Consider the following 21,479-nt stretch of genomic DNA (forward strand, 5'->3'; position numbering starts at 1 on the left):
CAAATGTTCAGATGAGAAAAACTAAAGTTAGAGTGCTGAAACTTACTAAATGGGACAGTTGGAGAAAAAAATGAAAAGATGTAAAGACATGGGGTTTAACAGTGAAGCGTTACACTTAATGCCACATTCACAGCCTTTGACAGGGTATTAAAAAATGAAACAAAAGGTCTCCTACACAGTACCATTAGTACTGGTACAAAATACAACACATGATTGAGTTCTGGCACTGTACAAATATTCTGCAACTTTGCTAAAAATACTTTTTTAAAATGTGTAATCCAATAAATACACAGGATTCAAACACGGTCCAGTACAAGTAAACCAAAATGTATGTGAAGCCATATTAAAACTTTTTTAGTATTTAAATATTTTGACCTATTGTAAAATAGTTATTAACCTATATGCTATGTTACAAAAAGAAGGCCAATTAACTTTAACCAAAAAAATTACCTTATTTCATTTGACAACTCAAATAATAAAATAGAGAAAGCATATTTATGTTTTTTTTAATAATAAAAATATTGTTCTGACACTCTTCCATACAAGTATATAGATGTGTTAATTCAGGTGTGTAAATTCAGCGTACACAAGAACTTACAAAATAATATTCAGACATGAGAGCTTACAATATGATATTCAGAAAAGACAAACAATTAAATGTCACATTTATATATATACAATGTCAATTATCAACTACAATAAGGGCATAACAAAGGACATCTTAACCCAACAAGAAACATCCCTAACAATAATCTATGGAGAGCAGTAAGGACAAAACGCAACATTAGAATCATCCTAATGTAACAATTATCTATGGAGAGCAGTAAGGACAAAACACAACATTAGCATCATCCTGACATTTATCTATCCTTGATAATAATCTATGGAGTGCCATAAGTTTCTAAATGAAAAAGTAAAAAAAAATCCCACTGGTAATAATAACTGATAAGAAACATTAGTCAATTATAGAAACTAACCCCTTAAAATCTATGGAGAGCCATTATGACCAAAACAGAACGAGATACATTTACCAGATGTGTATATCCACGTGGAAGTATTTTAAACCAGGGCACAAAAACAATATTGAAAACATTTTTTTATTGATTCCCTAGTCAAAATTCATGGGGAGCTCAATTTGCGTTATCACACCCTTTACAGTTTTAAAATTCTAGGTTTCTACCATCAATGGAATGATGAATATAAAAATAATATGATAATAATGAAATCACTAAAATCTTCATTATCTACACATGTATGAATTTAAGCCCTAGTTTCAATGTTGACACATTTTCAATTTGTGTGATACTATATCAAGACTTAATAAGTTTATGTCCCACAACAATGTTTAATATTGATAGAAGCAATGAAGAATGATCACCTCCAGGATTCAGGCTTCGTCAGTTCTTATAATGGAAATTAAACATTGATGAACACCTCAAGGGTGTGTCAACCCCTGTCAATATGCAACCATGGTTGACCATGGTTACCATCGCTAACCATTGATAACCATGGTCAAACCATGGTTGACTGTGCTGAAAACCATGGTTAACCATGGTTAACCATGATTGTGACCATGGTCAACATCTGACCATGGTTGACCATGCTCTATTTAACCATGGTTAACCATGGTTTTCCACATTTGTGACCATGGTAAACATCTGACCATGGTTGACCATGGTCTAATCAACCATGGTCAATTTGACAACCATGGTCTTGCACCTGACCATGGTCAACTTGACAACCTGGACCATGGTGAATAAATATTGATCTGGATTATACCCATGGGAATTTATAACAAATTGTAAATTACTTTGAGACTTTCAATATTAAAAAATCGTGCTCGTTTTTTCAGTGGTACAATGTTATTGACAATTTTTAATTTCTTTCTTCCCAAGAGGTAAATTGTGACCTTTCATGATTATTTCAATAACAATATATTCTCTATACATTTTAAAAAACACATAAACTGAGCAGTAAAGCTATAGTGGCAGAGAATGCTAGTTACAGTCGGGTCAAATTTGGGACTTACAAACGTTTACAAACTGGAAGTTGGAACTTACTTTCGATCAGTATTCCTTGTTTGCTGTCATTTAACGATGTATTTCTTTCTTCCAAAGACGTAATTTCTGACTTTCTCTCCAAGTTCATAAATCTGCCTTTCTTTATCATTATACGGCATATTTTAAGAACTTGAAAACATTTCAGAGTGATATCTTTAGTCTTTATTGTTTATGTTTATTCCCCAACCGGAAACACATGCGACGTCATGATCAATTATTATCACCAACCGTTAACTATGATTCACTCAGTGCGAAACATTTAATTGACTTGGAACAAAAGTTATTTCGCGCTTTAAAATTCAAGTGAAGGATTTGATGTCCCGGAGTGTTGTCACGTAAAGAAGATTTGTTATCAGATAAGTACATTCACAGGAAATCTGTTTGATATTTTGTTTAAAAGATGTAAAAACTGTTACAGTATTTGATTTGGCTTTCATTAATTGAACACATGCCACCTGAAATGGGTCTTTAATTTTTTTTGTCAGTGTCAGTTATCCATATCAACATAAATTTTATATTTAATTGTTTTTAATTCCAGGTGTAACTGATAAAACTGTACAATATGAAAATTTTGTCAATGGTAAAATAATTTACACAATCATTCTTTTGTTTGAAAGGTAAACCAAAAAAAAAGGGGGGGGGGGTTACAATTATTTGTTTAAACAAAAACATGTTCGTAATGTTTATTTTGTTGGGTGTTTTTATTATTGAAAATTTGCAAAAGAAGATAAAACATTTTTGATCCTTAAAATCTGTTATTGTATACAAATTATCAAGAACAATTGATTCTTTGTGGAAAATTTTATGTTCTTGCAGGTGGAAACTGCTTTGCATTTTATGGATGAACATTTCTGCAAGGGTAGCTTTAAAGAGTTTCATGCAATTTAGCATTTTTTGGTAGTCCTGACACAAAAGGAAGAGAAGTATACAGGCTCCATAACAAGTAGACTAACTGTTTCAAGATAATTGATTTGACAAGAATGTAAAATGGCCAACCATGGTTTAATGGAGATGGTTGACCATGGTTGACTCATTAATAACCATGGTTGACCATGGTTGGGACCACGGTTGACCATGGTTGGGACCACGGTTGACCATGGTTCGGACCACGGTTGACCATGGTTCCTACCATGGTTGACCATGGTTCTAACAATGGTCAACCATGGTCATTAAAACCATGGTTAACCATGGTCGGCCAATTAACAATTTTGTCAAACCATGGTCAACCATGGTCATACAACCATGGTTGACCATGGTTAACCATGGTTCTAACCATGGTTCAAACTGCACACTGACAGGGGAGATATACAAGTAAAAAAAAGCTGCATTGCGAAGACAGATCGAGATTTATGATTTATAATGAAATCAAACAAAAATTCATACAAAGGAAATTAAGATTTTTTCAAAACAACTTGGAATTTACTATTGAGTAAAACACACTTTGATTGAAACCTTTTTGGTAAATAATATATATTGGAAAAATTTTAATTATATAATTTTGGCTAACATTATTCATAATTTTACTGCAAACTTTGCCTTTAGTCAACAAAACGCATTCATCAATGCTGTAAAAAAGTGAAAAATGAACACAATTTTCTTGGATCAAAAACCACAAAAAGCATTTAAAACAACACAGCAAGTACAACTAGCAAAGCAGGAACAGCACTAAATTTCTGGAGAGCATCTGAGTTGATTTTCAGCCACTGTCTTGTGGGTTTGTGTACCGCTGTCAAAATGCAACCATGGTTAGCTAACCATTGATAACTATGGTCAAACCATGGTTGGATGTGCTTTACACCATGGTCAACTATGGTTTTCCAAGCTCAAAACTCAGTTGTTGACCATGGTCAATCTGACAACAATGGTTTTTCTACCTGAACCATGGTCGTACATCTGACCATATCTTACCATGGTAGACATTCTTATGGTGTTATTAAATGTGTTTCCCTCCACACCTTCAAACATTTTCTTTTGATTGCATCAAATATATCAGGTAAATATTATTAGATATAATTAGCTTGTAAATGATTCTTATTAATTAAGCTCTGAATAGTTTCTGTGTTCTAGAAATAGTATTACAAAGACACAAAATGCTTCAGCAATTATATCAGAAGACATAATATTACAAAAAACAGGAGACTATTTATGAGCTCTTAATCTGAACATTGTAAACATCAAGATTTAACCTTGATTGTCTCAGAATCAGCTTTCGCCTGAGTTTCTTTACCAACTCAAGGACTTAGTGAATTTGTCCAAATATTATAAGATTTTAGACCATGTCTCTAACTACACTTTCGCTGTATCAAAACAATAGTATAAAGGTTAGAAATATTGAGAGAAAGGTCAGTCACTTGCTATTCAGTAAACTTCCACTTTACATTCACAAGTTTAATTATTATATATAATAAATATGATGAATGATAATAACACCAGCCTTCCATTCACACATCACCTAATTTCAGCAGCTGTTTTATGTATAATTTCGATGATTTTTTTATTTTTCAAATTTCAACTAGCATCAGGTCCTCGATCACCCTTTAGTACAATGCTCAGTCATTATGTTAAACATAGTCAACCTTGCAGCATCTTCACAGGGGTAGAACAAAATAATGTCTTCCCATAAATTATTCCAGCCGAACTCCATTTTAATTGACCAATATTATGAATGAAAAAAGCGACAACATATACTACTATACTTTACTAATAGTTATATCACTAAAAAAAATAATCAAGAAATTAAAGACAATTGTATAGTTTTTTGGCCAATATTTCCATTAACTTATGACATCATATGCATGTAGCAAAAAAAGCAAAAAGAATTTCCCAATCATGCCCAATTATAAATATTCTACACAAACCATTACCGTAATGTTATAAAATGTCATCTCACTAAATGTTTTATAACAAAGAATATAATGATACACTAAGATCTATCCCCCTAAGCCCTTTCATTAGCTTTCTATTTTCTTCTGAACATAAAAGAAAATTGCCAATTGACGTCACAATTCAGTTGAAAATAGTTAATTTTTCATATCATTGCATCGCTGTTCAACTGATATATTACTAGTTCCAAGTTCATGGTAACACGAAAGATGGTCTACTTAATATCACAGAGCTTAATACTTATGTTGGTTCAATTATAAAGATTCAAAGCAATGTTTTCCCATGAGCAGAAAAACAGTAAAGAGTAAGAGTAAGCATCAAAACTGTATTTTTCCAAATAATAAAATGCAGGGATGCATTTACTGCTAAGCTTTCTTTTGATGGTTTTTATAGAAATCAAGTTATATTAGGAAATGGTTAAAATTGACAAATCAACGAATGTTTGTGAAAGGAAGACTCTGCAGTGTGCCTCTTTTGACTGTTTTTGACTGATAATTTCCGCACCTACACAATACTTCAAAACATTTGAAGTCAACATAACAGGAATGTCTGTATCATTATTAATGTGTTTTTAATTTCTCTTTATGCTAAACTGTTTGTTCAATCAGTAACTGGTGTAATTCAGTTTTCTTACATAATTTTAAAGCTGCTTGAAATTTTCTGAAGAATGCCAAACTTCATAATTTTTATGAGTTTTTTTTAACTATATGCCTCAGTGAGACTACAGACACACAGAAGTAAATCGTCCCTTTGTAAAAACTTTAAGAGCATACGATACAGTTATAGGGAAGGTTGATGTTGCTAACGTAATTTGTTATTTTCGCGACGTCAAACTGTGACATTATCGAGAAAAGATGCATTTTTTTACTTATTTTTATCATTCAAACTGATTTAATTTGAAAACAAGTTCATGGACCCCTATTTTTCAAAATGGCATTTGGTTTCATTTTGCAGGAAGATTATTCGACCCAAATTTTATAAAACTGTAAATAGAGGATTTTTTTTAATTGTGATAAACATGCAGTAAAAAATTACGTGTTTTCCTCAATTTATGAACATTTGATAAATATGAGTTATTTCTGAATAAAAAATTGCATATTTATTAAAGATATTTTTAAAATACAGAAATTCCTGATTATTTAACAAAAAACAATTTGTTTTTATCTTTTATAACAAAAAAGTAATGTCTTTCTTTCCAAAAAGAAATAACGGCCACAAATCTGAATTTCTAGCCAATATATAAAATTTCTACCTCGCTTTACTCAAAAAGTAGCACATGAAGGTATATTTTTTATTACATATTTGATTTAATCAGGTAAAAAATAGCCTATATGCAAATTTTCATGAACTTGTAAATACAGGATTAAAACTGTATCGTATGCCCTTAAGTATCACAAATCCAAGACATCATAACCTTTTTCTTAAATTCTGTCAAATCTTGAGACTGGCCCCTGCGAAACATGACCATGGTTGACCATGGTTAACCATGGATAAACCATAGACAACTATGGTTGTCCATGGTCAAAGCATGGTTGACAATGGTTATCCATGCTTTTGACTATGGTTCGACCATGGCCAACCATGCTCAACCATGGGTCATTATACTGACCATGCATTGCAAAGATCAACCATGGTCAAACACATGGTTAAATATGGTTCTCTATGATTTTGACCATGGTCTGTATTTATTTTTTATAACGACCATGGTTTGACCAACAACAGATATCAGATTTAAAACAGACCCTGGTTGAATGAAGACCATGGCTAATTCTATTTGAATGGTTATAAATAAATACTATAATAATAGGGGGACAAAGGAGGGGGGTCAATTTTATGAACTTTTCTATTTATATCCTTGAATTTTTTTTTAACACTTAAAAGTATAATAATTTATCATTTGAAAACAAATCATCAAATGTTTTTTTATCAAATACTCCACTATATATAATAACTCCACAGTGAGACCTCAACTTTTTTTATTGGCACACTTACGATTTGAATAATTTCTGCAGAAGTGACAGACAGACACAGTGTATGTACAAGCTGTGTTGGTCTCTGGTTGAAGAAGAGTCGGAAATTAAGGCAGAGAAAATGTAACAGATAATATGTCATCTCTTCTACATGTACAAATAATGATATTCAAAAATATCTGCAAGTTTTTAGTGTACAATATAATAATGTTAAAAGATGCTCCAAAAAGTAATTAGTAGAGAGCCTCTTTATGACATCACGACTGTCTCAATGACATTTACAGCCATACATTTTAATGATTCATTCCTTGGAGGTTCAAGGTTATACACTGTAAAAAAGAAACTCTTCATAATATTCATAAGTATCACACCTTAACCTTGAAGCAGAGATTTTTGTAACCTTGTTTATAATTTCCTACAATGGTAACCTGATATGTCGGTGAAGATCTGATGTAAAGCTTTCTGCACTGGTTTCACTTCATCTAAGGCTTAATTAATTGTAGGGTATACAACTATCTAAACTTTATCTAGCTAATTAAACTGACAAATAACAGGTTTTTTTTCTTCAAAACTGTCAAAAAAACTGTACACTTAAATACCATAGAAAAAATATCATGACAACTAAGATGGTGGAGATAATAACCTTTGAATGAACAGTGAATGACCTGATCCTCAAACTGAGTGTTGTTGTTTTTCCTTAATAAGTCATGCTGATTTTAAGAAGTCAAAACAGATGAGGCTTTTTAAGCATGCGATGAATGAAGTATTTATCTTATGCCTTGAATGAAGTTTTTATTCTATTCCTTGAATTGAGTTTTTATTTTATTTTAAAAACTTTCAAAATTGCCAAAAAAGGTAAAAGACCAAAATTTTGAAGTAGACTACCTTACCATGTAACCCCTGTCAATGTGCACTTTCCAACCATGGTTAAGCCATGGTCAACCATGGTCAGATCAGGTCACAGAGGTAGAAAACCATGGTTATCAAATTGACCATGGTCAACCACTTAAGATTTCAGCCCCTGGTCAACCATGTTCACATAAGTGGAAAACATAAGTTGACCATGGTGTAAAGTACATCCAGCCATCAGGTTTAACCATGGTTATCTATTGTTAGTAATGGTAATTATGGTCAACTATGGTTGCATTTTGACAAGATGTAGGCTAAAACAAAAATACTGCTTTTGGTTAAATGATTTTCTAATGGGTTAAACATTGATAGAAGCTTGAAAGTTGAAACAAAAATAAGTTGGTTTATAGTAAAATAAAAAGGTATTTAAAGATCACCCGTTGTCGTAAATGGCATTATATCAAATTCTGTATTTCTATTAATTTTAGTTTAGAGTAACTCTAAACTGACCCACATCAAATTATTTATAAATGACCATACTTTTTATTCCAATCTTGTACTCTTCATTTTTTTCAAGTTTGCTATACATAGCTTTGATTACCTATAAACCGATATACATTGATTGATTGCAGCTATAAAAGTATAAATTTTCGGTTAACTTCCAACATGCCCTTACATGAACTACTTTTATGGCTGCCCTTTATATCAGGTAGATATGTCCTTATTTTTGTCACCATAAACTATCCTATGTAAATCAAGTTCCATAAATCATGCTGAACAATTATCTTCTGTATAAATTTTATATGGTATAAAACTGTGAATTATGGGATGTGTTCTCTCCAAGGAGAAACTAAGATGACATATGACATTAACATGTGTGTGATCAGTTGTTATTCAACTAAAGTGTAACCCCAAAAAAACAAAGTAAATGGGGAATGTGTCTATGGGACACAGATGATGCCTACACTTGCACATCATATATAGTTATAAAGGGACATTAACTGAATAATGGTAAAAGTGACACTACCCAAATTTGTACTTGATAAGAGTTTTGTGGTAATAAGCATTGTGTATAAGTTACATAGCATTTGGTTTAAAGGCTTATTAAAGTTCAAGAGCAGAAACCAAAAATTTAGCAACTTTTCCTTTTGTAAAGGGGCTTAGTAATCTCTAAAACGGTTAAAGTGACACTACCAAAATTCAAACTTAATCTGTGTTTTGTTGTAATATAGGCATTGTGTATAAGTTTCATAATATTTCGTTGAGGCAAATGAAAGTTAGAGAAAAGAAACCAGCTTTGGGACGTAGGGACAGACAGACAGACAGACAGACATTTAGAGTGATTAATACATAAAAACAATCATATTCAATCAAACTAAAACAAACTTCATCATTCCAAACAAATTCAATTACTAAAATAATTGATCTAAGTTAAGTCTAACTACTGTATTATGAGGCCTATCAACACTAAAGGTTGTGAGTTGGAATCAGTGGCACAATAGGAAGGACATCTTAGGGCTCAAAGTGAGTCTTAATTGACTGAGGATCGCCAGTTTTCCTACCAAAGGTCTAGTGTTCTCTCAAAATTTTAGTTTGTTACTGTGATTTGTATCTTTTTAATCCTTTTTTGAAATTTAAATCTCATTTATCTTCTGTTGCTTAAAGTTTTTTTTTAGGAACTTTGATTGTATAGTGTGACATTACATATTATTAAAAAGAGAACGAAATAAATACATTTAAATAGACTGTTAACGTTAAATTACTTTCCTTAACTGACCTAAATTTTTCTCATTTACTGACCTAAATTTTTCTCATTTATAAATTTAATTTGCTATCATCAGTGTAAATCTAAAAGAATCTTTGATAAGAGGCGCCTGCCATAACTTAATTATAAATCATAACATAAATCAATTCACATATAGGCATGTAATCATAATTTAAATTTGAAATATTATATAATAATTTACTGGTAACCTATATTAAATTAAAACTTATGCATCTTTGAGCCTTTAAAATATTTTAAATGTTTCAGACTCAGTTACACTATTTTGTTTTTTTGTCATTTTCTTAAAATCTAGAACACATGATAATTGACAATTTGTTGAATTCAGTTCTAAGATGCAACTGTTCATATCCACTTAATTCTACTTAAATTTTGCATATATAGTACAAAATTCTTTCCTGCTTGAATATTCAATGATTTAATATTGATGCAATTTCTTTTTTCTCACATATTTTCATAAATTTCATTTTTTTTTTTCTTATACATTTATAATCATTTTCATACTTTCACAATCATACTTATCACACAATCACACATTTCCAATGCTATTTACACATAAAATACATATGCAGTAAAACATGTTAAAATGAATTTGACATGTCAATTGCATGTGTATAATTTAAAGTATATATCTGCTACACTTATAAGACAGTTGCACATAAGAAATTGCATTTGTCATCTGCAATTAAATAAATATCTGTTGCTGAATGATATAAAATGAAATGATTTATATATCTTACAAAAGCTGTCACAGCGGGAGTGTGATCAGTTGACTTTAGTCTGAATGTAAATAAAAAATAAATAAAAATAAGATTTCAAAAATTTTATAAAATACATCTCAGAAAGTTTTGATCCTACTTTTTGAGATTAAAAATTTGTATAAACGAGAGATTTACTTTATTTTCCATAAAAATGAACCAGTAAAATTAAGAGGAACCTGGAGATACAGGGAAGATAATCTACTAGCTTAAGGAAGTGTATGTACAAATAATCAGTTAACTAATTTTACTAGTAAATAATTTCTAACCTGTAGAAAAAAATCAAGTACATCCAAAGTTTCAACAGAAATAAAACAATAAACCTGTCAAAATAAATTTGTCTTTTTCTTGGCCTTTACATCAAACAAAAGTACATCACAAACGATATATAATTGTGGTTTATTACATTAAATATAATATGACTTTAATAATCTTAGTCATACTTAGGCACTTTTATCCGCCATGAATAACACAAGAAAAAATTGTAAACAAACAACTTAAGTTACAGTTGGCATACCTCATCCCCCAAAACTTTACAAACACAAAATATACACACAAAAAAACAGTGGCTGGGGGTATCTGACCATGAGAAAAAAATATTATTATTTATGTCATTTCTTGGATTTTTAAATCAAAACTTTTGATAAAATCAGGAATAATCATATCAAAATGACAAACTTACTATTTATATTTGATATGCAGGCATGATAGATGCAAATTTTACAAAATGCAAAAAAGCAATGGTAGCATAATAACAACAAGTACAAAATTAGCCTCTTATTAAACCACTGAATCTTATTTACTATCGACTTTATCATATATATATATATACAGATATAAGAAGATGTGGTATGACTGTCAATGGACAAGTCACAATTTGTAAAAGTAAACCATTATAGGTCAAAGTACAGATTTCAACACGGATATATATACTCTGCTTAAAATTAAAGTCCTTGGTATTATATACATGTGTATCAAGTCAACAAATATCTGTTTAAGTCCTTCTCTACTTAAAAATGTCTCTAATTTTTCACATACAATTGTATATTATCTTTCCAGACAGATCTTTCTAGTAATTTTTAGCGAGTTCATAAAGTACATGTATTTGCATTAATTATGAATATATCACATCAGTCATGATCACTAAGTGTCTACAAAAAGTAGTTCAACTTTACAAAAACAATCATGTTATAGGCTGTTAGAATAACATTAATGGTACCAATCTTATTGTACCAGATGCCCATATCAACAATAAATGTCACTTCAGTGAAGCTGGAGGCTGGAGGCCAATATATTTTGAAAATCCAAGACTTAATACAAACATTGAAGAGCCGATAAAACCATAGGGACTAGTAGAATTGCTGGTACCGGGCCGGGCGGCGGCAGTTCACAGGATTAGAGATAATGCATGAAGGAAGTACATTCCTTAATTCTAAGTCAATTGATTGGTTTTCTGTGTTTTAACTTCACTTTTATGCACCACTTTGGGGCTATTCAATGTGGCAGCCAGTTTTTTGTATTTGTGGAGTAAGCTGTGCCAGGAGAAAACCACCAACCATCCATAGGAAAACTTGCATGAGCAGGGTTGGAACTCAGAGTTTTGAATAGAACTCAGCCATCTAAATGTTGGACAATTTTATACAATGCTCAGACCACTGTTGTAAACGTATTTTAAATCACAAAAGGGGGGAGGGGGTACAATATTAGAGCTTCATTTGTGATTACACCTGATCTCAGGTTGTGTAACATAATACATGATATATACAAAAGAATGAAAATAATAGTGAGCTTTAACACATTCTCCTTCTATACCCGATTGTAAGTAACACATATTTCTCAACTAATATACTCCAATCCTGTTGAAAATCTAAAAATTAACCAAGAATTTATAGCTAAAAATATAATTTTAATGCAAAAATATTTTAACCTTCTTCACACTCAAAACAGAAGTAGAATTGGTTATTTATAATTACTTATATATGAAATATTTTAGGCAACAGATACTTGAGTATACCGCTGTTCAAATATCATAAAGTCGATAAAGTAAAATAAATTGCGGTCACAAACAACCAAAACTGATGGAATCACACCAACTATTAGAGGAAAACACATTACAGAACAACAAAAACATTGACCAGAGTGCAACAAAAACAAACACAAAACAATGAACATATATAAAAACAAACTATTTGATAACAACTGCCAATTATTCCTGACTTTTTACATGTGTTCTTTGACTCAGAAAATTATATCTGCACAACTCTGCTGCTTAGCTGATAATGAAATTTCCAAAAAAATCAATTGTTCTTTAGGTATTTTGAAATTCAAAATATTATTAATACAATTCTATTTAACTTCCTTATTTTGTCTGATTTAATTAAGACATTGTCAGTAGATTTTCTTGTATTGAATTTTTATTTTGAACATATAAGAAATACTTTTGATACATGTATGTTCAATACTGGATCAACTGAAGGTGACGCCTCAGGGTGTAGGATTTTTTTTGTTGAGTTGAAGACCCATTGGTGGCCTTCAGCTGGTTTTTTTTTCTTAGGTCTGGACCGGGGTTGTCGTCTTTTTGACACTTCCCAATTTCCATTCTCAATTTTATTTAATATAAGGTTATTCGGAATTTGTGAAGAAATTGTTATATTTTAAGTGTTTAGTACCATCAGCACTGTGATGTAACTTCATAAATTACTTAAGCTGCAATTATTTTTACATTATTATTGTTGTGGTTAATTTATTTACAAACTAAATTAGTCATTGTCATAAAAATAATTTATTAATTGCTATTTATAAATTACTATAAAGGAAATCATTCTATTTATACAAATTACTTTTGCATGCAGTTTTAAGCATGTAAATGTTTTAGCAAACCAAGATAACATTCACTTATTAATTCTAATTACTATGATCTTGACACAGAGAAAAATCAAATTAAAACTTATGGCCATAAAAAGCAGAACTAATTGGAATATTTCTGATTCTGTGCAACCTTCTGAAACAAATATCTATTTAGATGGAATCTAGATAAACCAACCTATTTACATACATAATATGTACAATAACACCCATAATGTAGAACCTACATCTAAGTGCAGTCGTGTCATTGACTTTCAAAGCAGAACAATTTCTGCAGAATTCCATTAGACACTATTGCACACATTATACTTCCTAGATCAGAAAGATTGGACTAAAACTAACCACATTTGGCAGATTTAATGTAAAATGACATTTGGGACAATTACAGATTATATAATTTAATCTAGAAATCAGACATGGCTTTTCTAAAATTTCAATATTCCTCAGTGTAGCCTACAGTTTGGTTTATCACATAAATAGTTATACTATTTTAATGCAGCTAAATTTTTTACAGTTTTCTTATCCACTCCCCAGTGCATTATAACTGCCATTAATCTAAATCATCTTGTTCTAAATTTTATTTAAAAACTTAGTGTAATAAATGACGATGTTCAAGGTCCAAAATTTTCCCCATTTCCATTCTCTATTTTATTTTCCATCAAAATTTCTTAAGACATTTCCTGGAAATTTGTACTTTTCATAACTTGGTACTCCTGACCGCTATCTCTTTGTTTCTACACAACAATACGGAAACAACGTGGTCACCATTAATCTTTCTATACCTAACTACTTCATGACTCTGGTGTTATAATAGAAATAGTAAAACGTGTGAAGCAGAAGGTGGGTGGGTCCATTCATAATGTGAAGGAAACAATCATTAATAGGAGTGTACATGATCGTACAGGTGCAGGTATGAAAAAAGTTAAGGTGTGAACTTTTACGCTGTTGATACAGAAATAAAATTATAACTGTTGAGACGGAAATGTAAAATCGAGACCAAGAAAACAAAGAGTGTTTTAAAATTACATGGTATTTCTTTTTCCCCTATTTCTATTTTAAAAGCACCACATTTTTTAATTCTACATCTGCATGAAGCAAAATTTGACAGAGCATTGTATCTATGAATTGAAAAGCTGGAGACTTTTTGGAATATATACATCAACCTGTACATGTGTTAAATTACTTAAATACACATGACTTTAATTTGCACTTTATAAGTACATATCACTATCAGTTGAAATTGCATTAAAAAAATTGGTCGAAAACAGTCCAAAATCTAGGACAGTGTGATTTAAGTTATCTTCTCTTCACTGTTATCTGTTCAAATTATTATGTAATTTGTTTAAATTCGAAATTTCAACAAGGCAGATTATTTAGTAATTTTGTTTATGCTAATTAAATTCAGAAGCATTGATAATTTTCATCTTGAATTTTTAGTTAATTTGTAAATGACCATCCTCATACAGCTTAAAACATAGAATAGCCATAGTCATTGTCTTGAAATATAAAATTTAGTAACAGGTAAATTGTTACGCTTCCCCAGGTGTTTCTATTCTGCTACAGCAGAGTTCAAATAAAACTTATATTTGAATATGAATATAACATTTACAATAAGATAAATATTGTATTATGTGATACCATGACCCTTCCCCCCCCCCCCCAAAAAAAAAAAAGAATTAGGTCAAACTTAACTTCTAGCACTCGAAAAGAAACTATAGTTTATATATAATCTTATAAAAACCTATGTAATGTTAGATGATATTTAGCAACAACAGAAGCAACACTATATCCTTATTGATCCAGAACAACTAGGTCAAAAACCTAATTAACCCACACACAAAAAAAGACAGAGCACATTGACTCCCATAGAAAACCCATTTATATTTTATGGCGAAAAATATCAAGGGAATCATAATTCCCTCATTAATATGAATAGAAAAATTGTATATATAACTCCATGATGTTATGTCTTTCTGAAACTAAATGTTTCATTTAGATGTCTCACTGTGTGATACTCTCAGCCTTTTCATTTATCATAATATGCTTAATAAATTTGTTGTACTCGTGGTTCTTCATTATTCCAAAAAAAGAGTTCTTCAATGGCAGTTTGAAAGCATAATTTTGATTTAAATTGGCCCAGAGCAATGTTATAAATGTTGTTAAAAGTTCTAATTGACCCTGATCTGTCGGGATACTGAATGTTGTTTTAGGTTCAAATTTGTCTACAGTGGTTTCAGAGGGAAACATATTGGTTGTTTTGCACACTTGGCCCTGTGACAGTGGTTTCAGAGGACAAGATAGTTGTTGTTTGGTTCCAATTGGTTTTAAGTGGTTTCAGAGGAAAACATATTATTGTTGTCTGATTTTAATTGGCCCAATGATTTCATGTTTTAAGGAAGAAATAGTTATCTTGGATTGCAAGATTTTTGTAGTTTAAGAAGTTCTACATAGTCTAAGGGTACAAATAATCTAGCAACAATTAAATTGTATCAAGAAATCCAGAAATCTATCCTCCTTTTAGTGAAATCCAAAATATTAGTGGGATAAAATCTTCTTCATGGTATTTAAAGAAAAGCAGAAAAAACTAAAATAAATGAACAGTGGACCCAAATGATGCCCCCACTTGCATGCAATGTTATAAAGAGACATTACTCAATGTTATAAAGAGACATTACTCAATGTTATAAAGAGACATAACTCAATGTTACAAAGAGACATAACTCAATGATATGAAGAGACACAACCCAATGTTACAAAGGGACATAACTCAATGTTACAAAGAGACATAACTCAATGATATGAAGAGACATAACCCAATGTTACAAAGGGACATAACTCAATGTTACAAAGAGACATAACTCAATGATATGAAGAGACATAACCCAATGTTACAAAGGGACATAACTCAATGTTACAAAGAGACATAACTCAATGATATGAAGAGACATAACTCAATGTTACAAAGGGACATAACTCAATGTTACAAAGAGACATAACTCAATGATATGAAGAGACATAACCCAATGTTACAAAGGGACATAACTCAATGTTATAAAGAGACATAACCCATTAATGTTACAAAGGGACATAACTCAATGTTATAAAGAGACATAACTCATTAATGTTACAAAGGGACATAACTCAATGTTATAGAGGGACATAACTCAATGTTATAAAGAGACATAACCCAATGTTACAAAGAGACATAACTCAAATGTTATAAAGGAACCAGAACTCAATGTTATAAAGGGACATAACTCAATGGACTCAGATTTACATGTAACAACAGATATGATAAAAAAAACATATGATGAGTGTGAACATGTCCAAAAGATAACACTCACTGAATAGAATATACCTGGTTTTCTAACTTTAACGATTTAATGAAACAATTATTCTACAAAATGTCAACACAACTTATCTATTAGCAAGTTTGTGTTTTTTAAAGATTTTTTAATATACTGTTAAATTTTAACAAGGCATGAAAAATGTCCACATGTTTTTCATACCTAAATCAGCTGCAAACAGTTTTTCAGTAAGAAGTCTGACACTGCCAGGAATTTCTTGTAAACATGATAATAAAACTGGTAAATAAGTCTTATACAAAATGTATAAACAGGTACATTTTGTACATGTGTACCCAGTATATGGTACTTTAAACTGGTTGACAAGAATACCCATACCTTTAAGTTTAAGTTTGTCCTAATGTTTACCGAGGTTAGTACATGTACATGTATTATGAAGTGAATTGTCTGGACATGTATGTACAAGTACATTATATAGCAGATAATGTTTAAAAAATCAAAAATAAATGATAACGGATTTTTTCATCACCATATACCAAGCCTGCAATAGTAATTTACCAGGCGGCAAATACATGTACAAATGTATGAATAAAAAGATTTAGGAATACTATAATTTTTAGTTAGACCCCCAGGTCAGTACATCTAATAAAAGCAAGGAAAGATACCAAAGGGATATTCAAGTCATGTGGAGTCTTCTACAATACTGACAATTATTATTAACACTATGTTAAATTACCTCCAAGTTGACTTAAAATAGTCGAAGTGTCAAGTGCCTTCAATTCACAATTCTCCAAATAGAAATAAATACAAATTGATTTCAGATTTATAATAGTTGTACCATGATCATTATGACCAAATTTAAATTATACTTGTAAGTTGAGTAAATCATAAGGTTCTATCATGATTTTAGTGACAATCTTTCATCAAAACATAATATAGCCTGTTTTCTATAATCACCCCAAACCAAAACAATACAGAAATACCAATGCCTAAATTCCTACATTAATTAGTTATTCAATCTTCACAGTTTAATGGCCATATACTATGTCGGGTGTGGCATTGCAATAACATTATTAAATTACATGTATAAGACAATACTTTATTTATGTACATTCAGGTAAGCAGTCAATGGGCGGGGTTTAATATTTTCTTACCAAATATGAATTGACTTGTTGTTTTCAATTGACCTACTTCCTGAAATTAATATCTGCATAAATTTTACTTATATGAAACTTATGCATTGTTTAAGTATTGTTGAAGTACATTTATTTTTAGTATTTACCTAAAACGACTTGTAATAATGGAAAGGCAATTAAAGTGTGATCCATTGGTACGAAAATATTTTTTTTTAAATTTAGTGTTTGATTCCAAAATAAAAGATAAATTGCAGCAATAAATTAAAACATATTAAAAAGATTTATTAGGTTGATTTTTATTCAGCAAACATTTGGAAAGAAATAAAAATCATCCCATGTGTGTACAGAAAAACATTTATTTTACATTATATATGCACTGGAGAGCCCTTCACTGGAGCAGAATTCTGTTTCACATGATAAAGGTTTTGTTAGGTGTGTTTTCTCTAACTTTAACAGCCAGTCATAAAGAACTCAGATGACATTGAAAGCGACTTATCCAAGTTAGCTTAACCACACAATTATTTGAAATTAATCTATAGAAAGTCCCCATTCAGATCAGCATTGATTTTTTCATACTATTTCAATTAGTTTATTTTCTATACAGAAGTTGTTTGAATGGTTGCATAAAAAATATATATGGAAGAAAATAACACTTATAAAGCAAGAAAGAGTCAGAAAATAAAAAAAAATAGTATTTGTTGTTAAAGCCTGTTTTAAGTGTTTAAATATTAAAAGCCTTTTAAAAAATAATTTTGAACAGATTATTTTTAAATGTATTTAAATCTTAATTGAAATATGTCTGAACTCATATCTTTTTGAAAATATTGAAAATAGTAATGGTGTTTATTTTAAAAATATATTTTTGTGTAATATGTTACAAAATTCAATTAATGGGAAATATAAAAAGTTTGTTTATACCAATTAAGCTCAAGTGCAGGTTGTATTTAACTTGATATTATTTAGGAAACAAAAGAAAATTAATAATAATAATTTCTGGAATGCATCAAGCTATATTTCATGTCACAGTATAACAAATAATGTTCTTCCTACATAAAAATAATTGATTTCATAGTTTTTTTAAAACTTTTAAATGTTAAGAATTTAAATGGGAATATCAGTAGGTTGATTGCATTCTTTTCAAGCGTGAATGTGTTTTCAAATGTCTAGAAAGAAGGAGTTCAATTTAGATTTATTATATGAAAATCATTATAATTTAATAATAAAAAAAATACTACAGCAAACATTCCAAGAAAGGTTTTAAATTGTTTGATAGATGTTGCAAAAAGTAATATTTTCATCAGGTTCAATACAAAAATCAATAGATATTCTATTTCCTAGACATTGACCGTGACACAGATTCTCCTGAAATATACAAATGTGTATACATACAAGAAAGACCAGAGAAAAATGAAGGCAGTGAATTGTAAACTCGTTAGAAATGAGAAATTATTTGTTTTTTTTACCTGATCACTGAAGCCATCATGATCATGATGATGAAAGTCTTCCTCTATTCCATTGTGTCCAGCATTAGACGTTGTTGACACATTGTTTATATCGTTAGTCGACATATTATGAAACCAATCCGTAATACTCTCACACATTTTGACTGTTGTGCACAACACTTTTACGTACGTTAAAAGATGTGCATCCAATTAAAAGAATTCTGATCGAATTAAATACACAACAACTTATAAAATAACGTATTTTCCTCTCTTTCCTTTCCCACTGCAGTAAGATAGTAGTGTGTTTATTGCACCTTGCTTGCTAACAAACAGGTAAACTTAATTGATCATGTAGATTTCTCAACGAATCGTTGATTGCATGTGTATTGAAAAATAAACACCTTTAACCTTGTTGTCCCCGTTCAAAAGTCAATACTTGTTAGTTAATCAGTTGTAACATAAAATACATCACTATTCACGAGTAAATATTACTAAAGGATGCAACACATTGTAATCCTTTCAAGATACACACAGAACTTTAAATAAACTGTTGTTTTCTAATCATAATAATCACCACTGAACTGATCTGTTTTTTTCACATACAAGTCTCGCGTTATTTATGTGGGTGAGAAGTGTCAATGGCACATATACCTTGATTTCCCGTCGAATATCTTTGTGAATTTAATAACCTCTAATCCTACGTAACGCGACAAACAAATTCTGCCTGTCCGTCAAGGTAATAACACTCAGGTGCGATCAAGAAAAGCAGTACTTTTTTACATGTGTATCTACGCGATCTTTCCACTCCAAATAACACGGTTAAAATCCAATCATACAGTATTTTGGTTAAGTTATGAGGTAATTTGCCTTACGGTTTTACAACTTCATGATCTTAATCATAATTTGTTTGTAGTGAAATATAGCCTTCCTACTTATTATTTTTTCACAATGTTCTGTCTGCCCTCGTCTATTCTCTGTAAACGTTGTAATTTGATGCAACCCTCTATCAGAACTATGCCGTTAACCTACTTCAAACTATAAGTAGCAGTAAACCGCCTTGATAAGAAAATTCAACTTTTTTTTTAGATAACCGTACTCCACGACACCGAAGTTATGCTACGCCAAGGCCATGGTAAATTAATTTTGAACTAAGATTCTGTTCACAAATTTTCTGTTGTAATCAAAGCAAATAAATACCTTAGAACTCAAACAAAAGGTCATATAAGTCCTGTTAAATGTACGTAAATATTGGCTTCATATTGACAATGGCTAGTTGTATTTTACTTTGTAAACAAGCTATTGAATGTGCTCGAATTAGAAAACTCGACAGAATTCTTTTAAAATTTCTAAAATAAATTAGACATCCCTTGAGCTACGCTAGACTTCAATTGGCCAAAAGTCTTTGAGCATTTCTATCAACAAACTATAGCCTTGTATTTGAACGATAGCTATATACTGGTGGGATTAACCATAATTAAACATTAATTAAGTGTTCATAATAGGTTTTCAAAATTGAAAAAGAAACTCCCATTCTATCTACCGCCGACTTGCAACGTCAAAAAGAAGAAAATTCGATAAACTGACATTTACTCTCCAAAGTGTTCATGCAAAAATATTATATTCAAAGTGTGCTAATAACACTGGCCTTGGAACAAAATCATCTCGACGCAAATTATTTACAATAGACAAATCCATGTTATGGGTAACAGTTATGGTTTTCATTTGAGTATTAAATAAGTTGACTCAGAGGCGGATTTTGGGAGCTTCACCTGCCCTTTTATAGGCAGAGCCCTCTTAAGCTGTCAGTGCCTCCATATGTACATTTCTGGATCCGCCGAGAAAGCATTTACAGTCCTCTACATTCGACAGGTGTCCATACAACCGTTAAATATACCCACAAATTCTATGCCGTATGATGGGCATGTTTGCATACATGCATAACTTTTCATTAATTCTGTTTGTTAAACATCGATGATTCAGGATCCTCGATTTAAGCTTGACATAATACAGATATGTGTCAACTGCTTATGAACATATGACTTTCGATAAGGACTTGTGTCCTCTGCTGAACAAATGACGGCATACGATAAAGACATGTGTCAACTTCTGAAGAAGATATGACGACATCGTTGTATAATTGGGCTGCTATATTATTTGATTCTTCACTATTCATACTGATACAAGCGAAAACATTGGGAGCCATGAGAATGCATGAACTTGTCTAAGGTCACACAATTGTATGATCAACGCCACATGCATCAACATATATAATTGGCAACCGACCAAGCATGTCAAGGTCATTTACATCACGATATCTACTGTCCCTAACTGACCTCTACTTATCAGGTCACCTGTGTGTTCATTGATGTAATGGTCAGTTGACCTTATCAGTTTACTATCAATAATCTAGGTCAAATCCAGGCCGAAA

The 21,479-nt window shown here is 30.9% G+C and overlaps 1 protein-coding gene across 13 annotated transcripts in view; it reads right to left on the reverse strand.

The window, feature by feature from the left end:
* LOC134716067 (nuclear hormone receptor HR96-like) overlaps window positions 1–21,479 on the reverse strand; it is a 155,730-nt gene that overhangs the window by 28,548 nt on the left and 105,703 nt on the right. Inside the window, exon 1 of one of the 13 annotated variants that reach the window (XM_063578794.1) lies at window positions 19,073–20,151. The exons of the other annotated variants lie outside the window; for them this stretch is intronic. Coding sequence (XP_063434864.1) covers window positions 19,073–19,210 — 138 coding nt within the window. The 5' untranslated portion in view covers window positions 19,211–20,151. Of the gene's footprint in view, window positions 1–19,072; window positions 20,152–21,479 lie in introns of those variants that run through there. 13 annotated transcript variants of the gene reach the window in all.

This window comes from Mytilus trossulus, chromosome 4, assembly GCF_036588685.1.
Source record: "Mytilus trossulus isolate FHL-02 chromosome 4, PNRI_Mtr1.1.1.hap1, whole genome shotgun sequence".
NCBI classification, from domain to species: Eukaryota; Metazoa; Mollusca; class Bivalvia; order Mytilida; family Mytilidae; genus Mytilus; species Mytilus trossulus.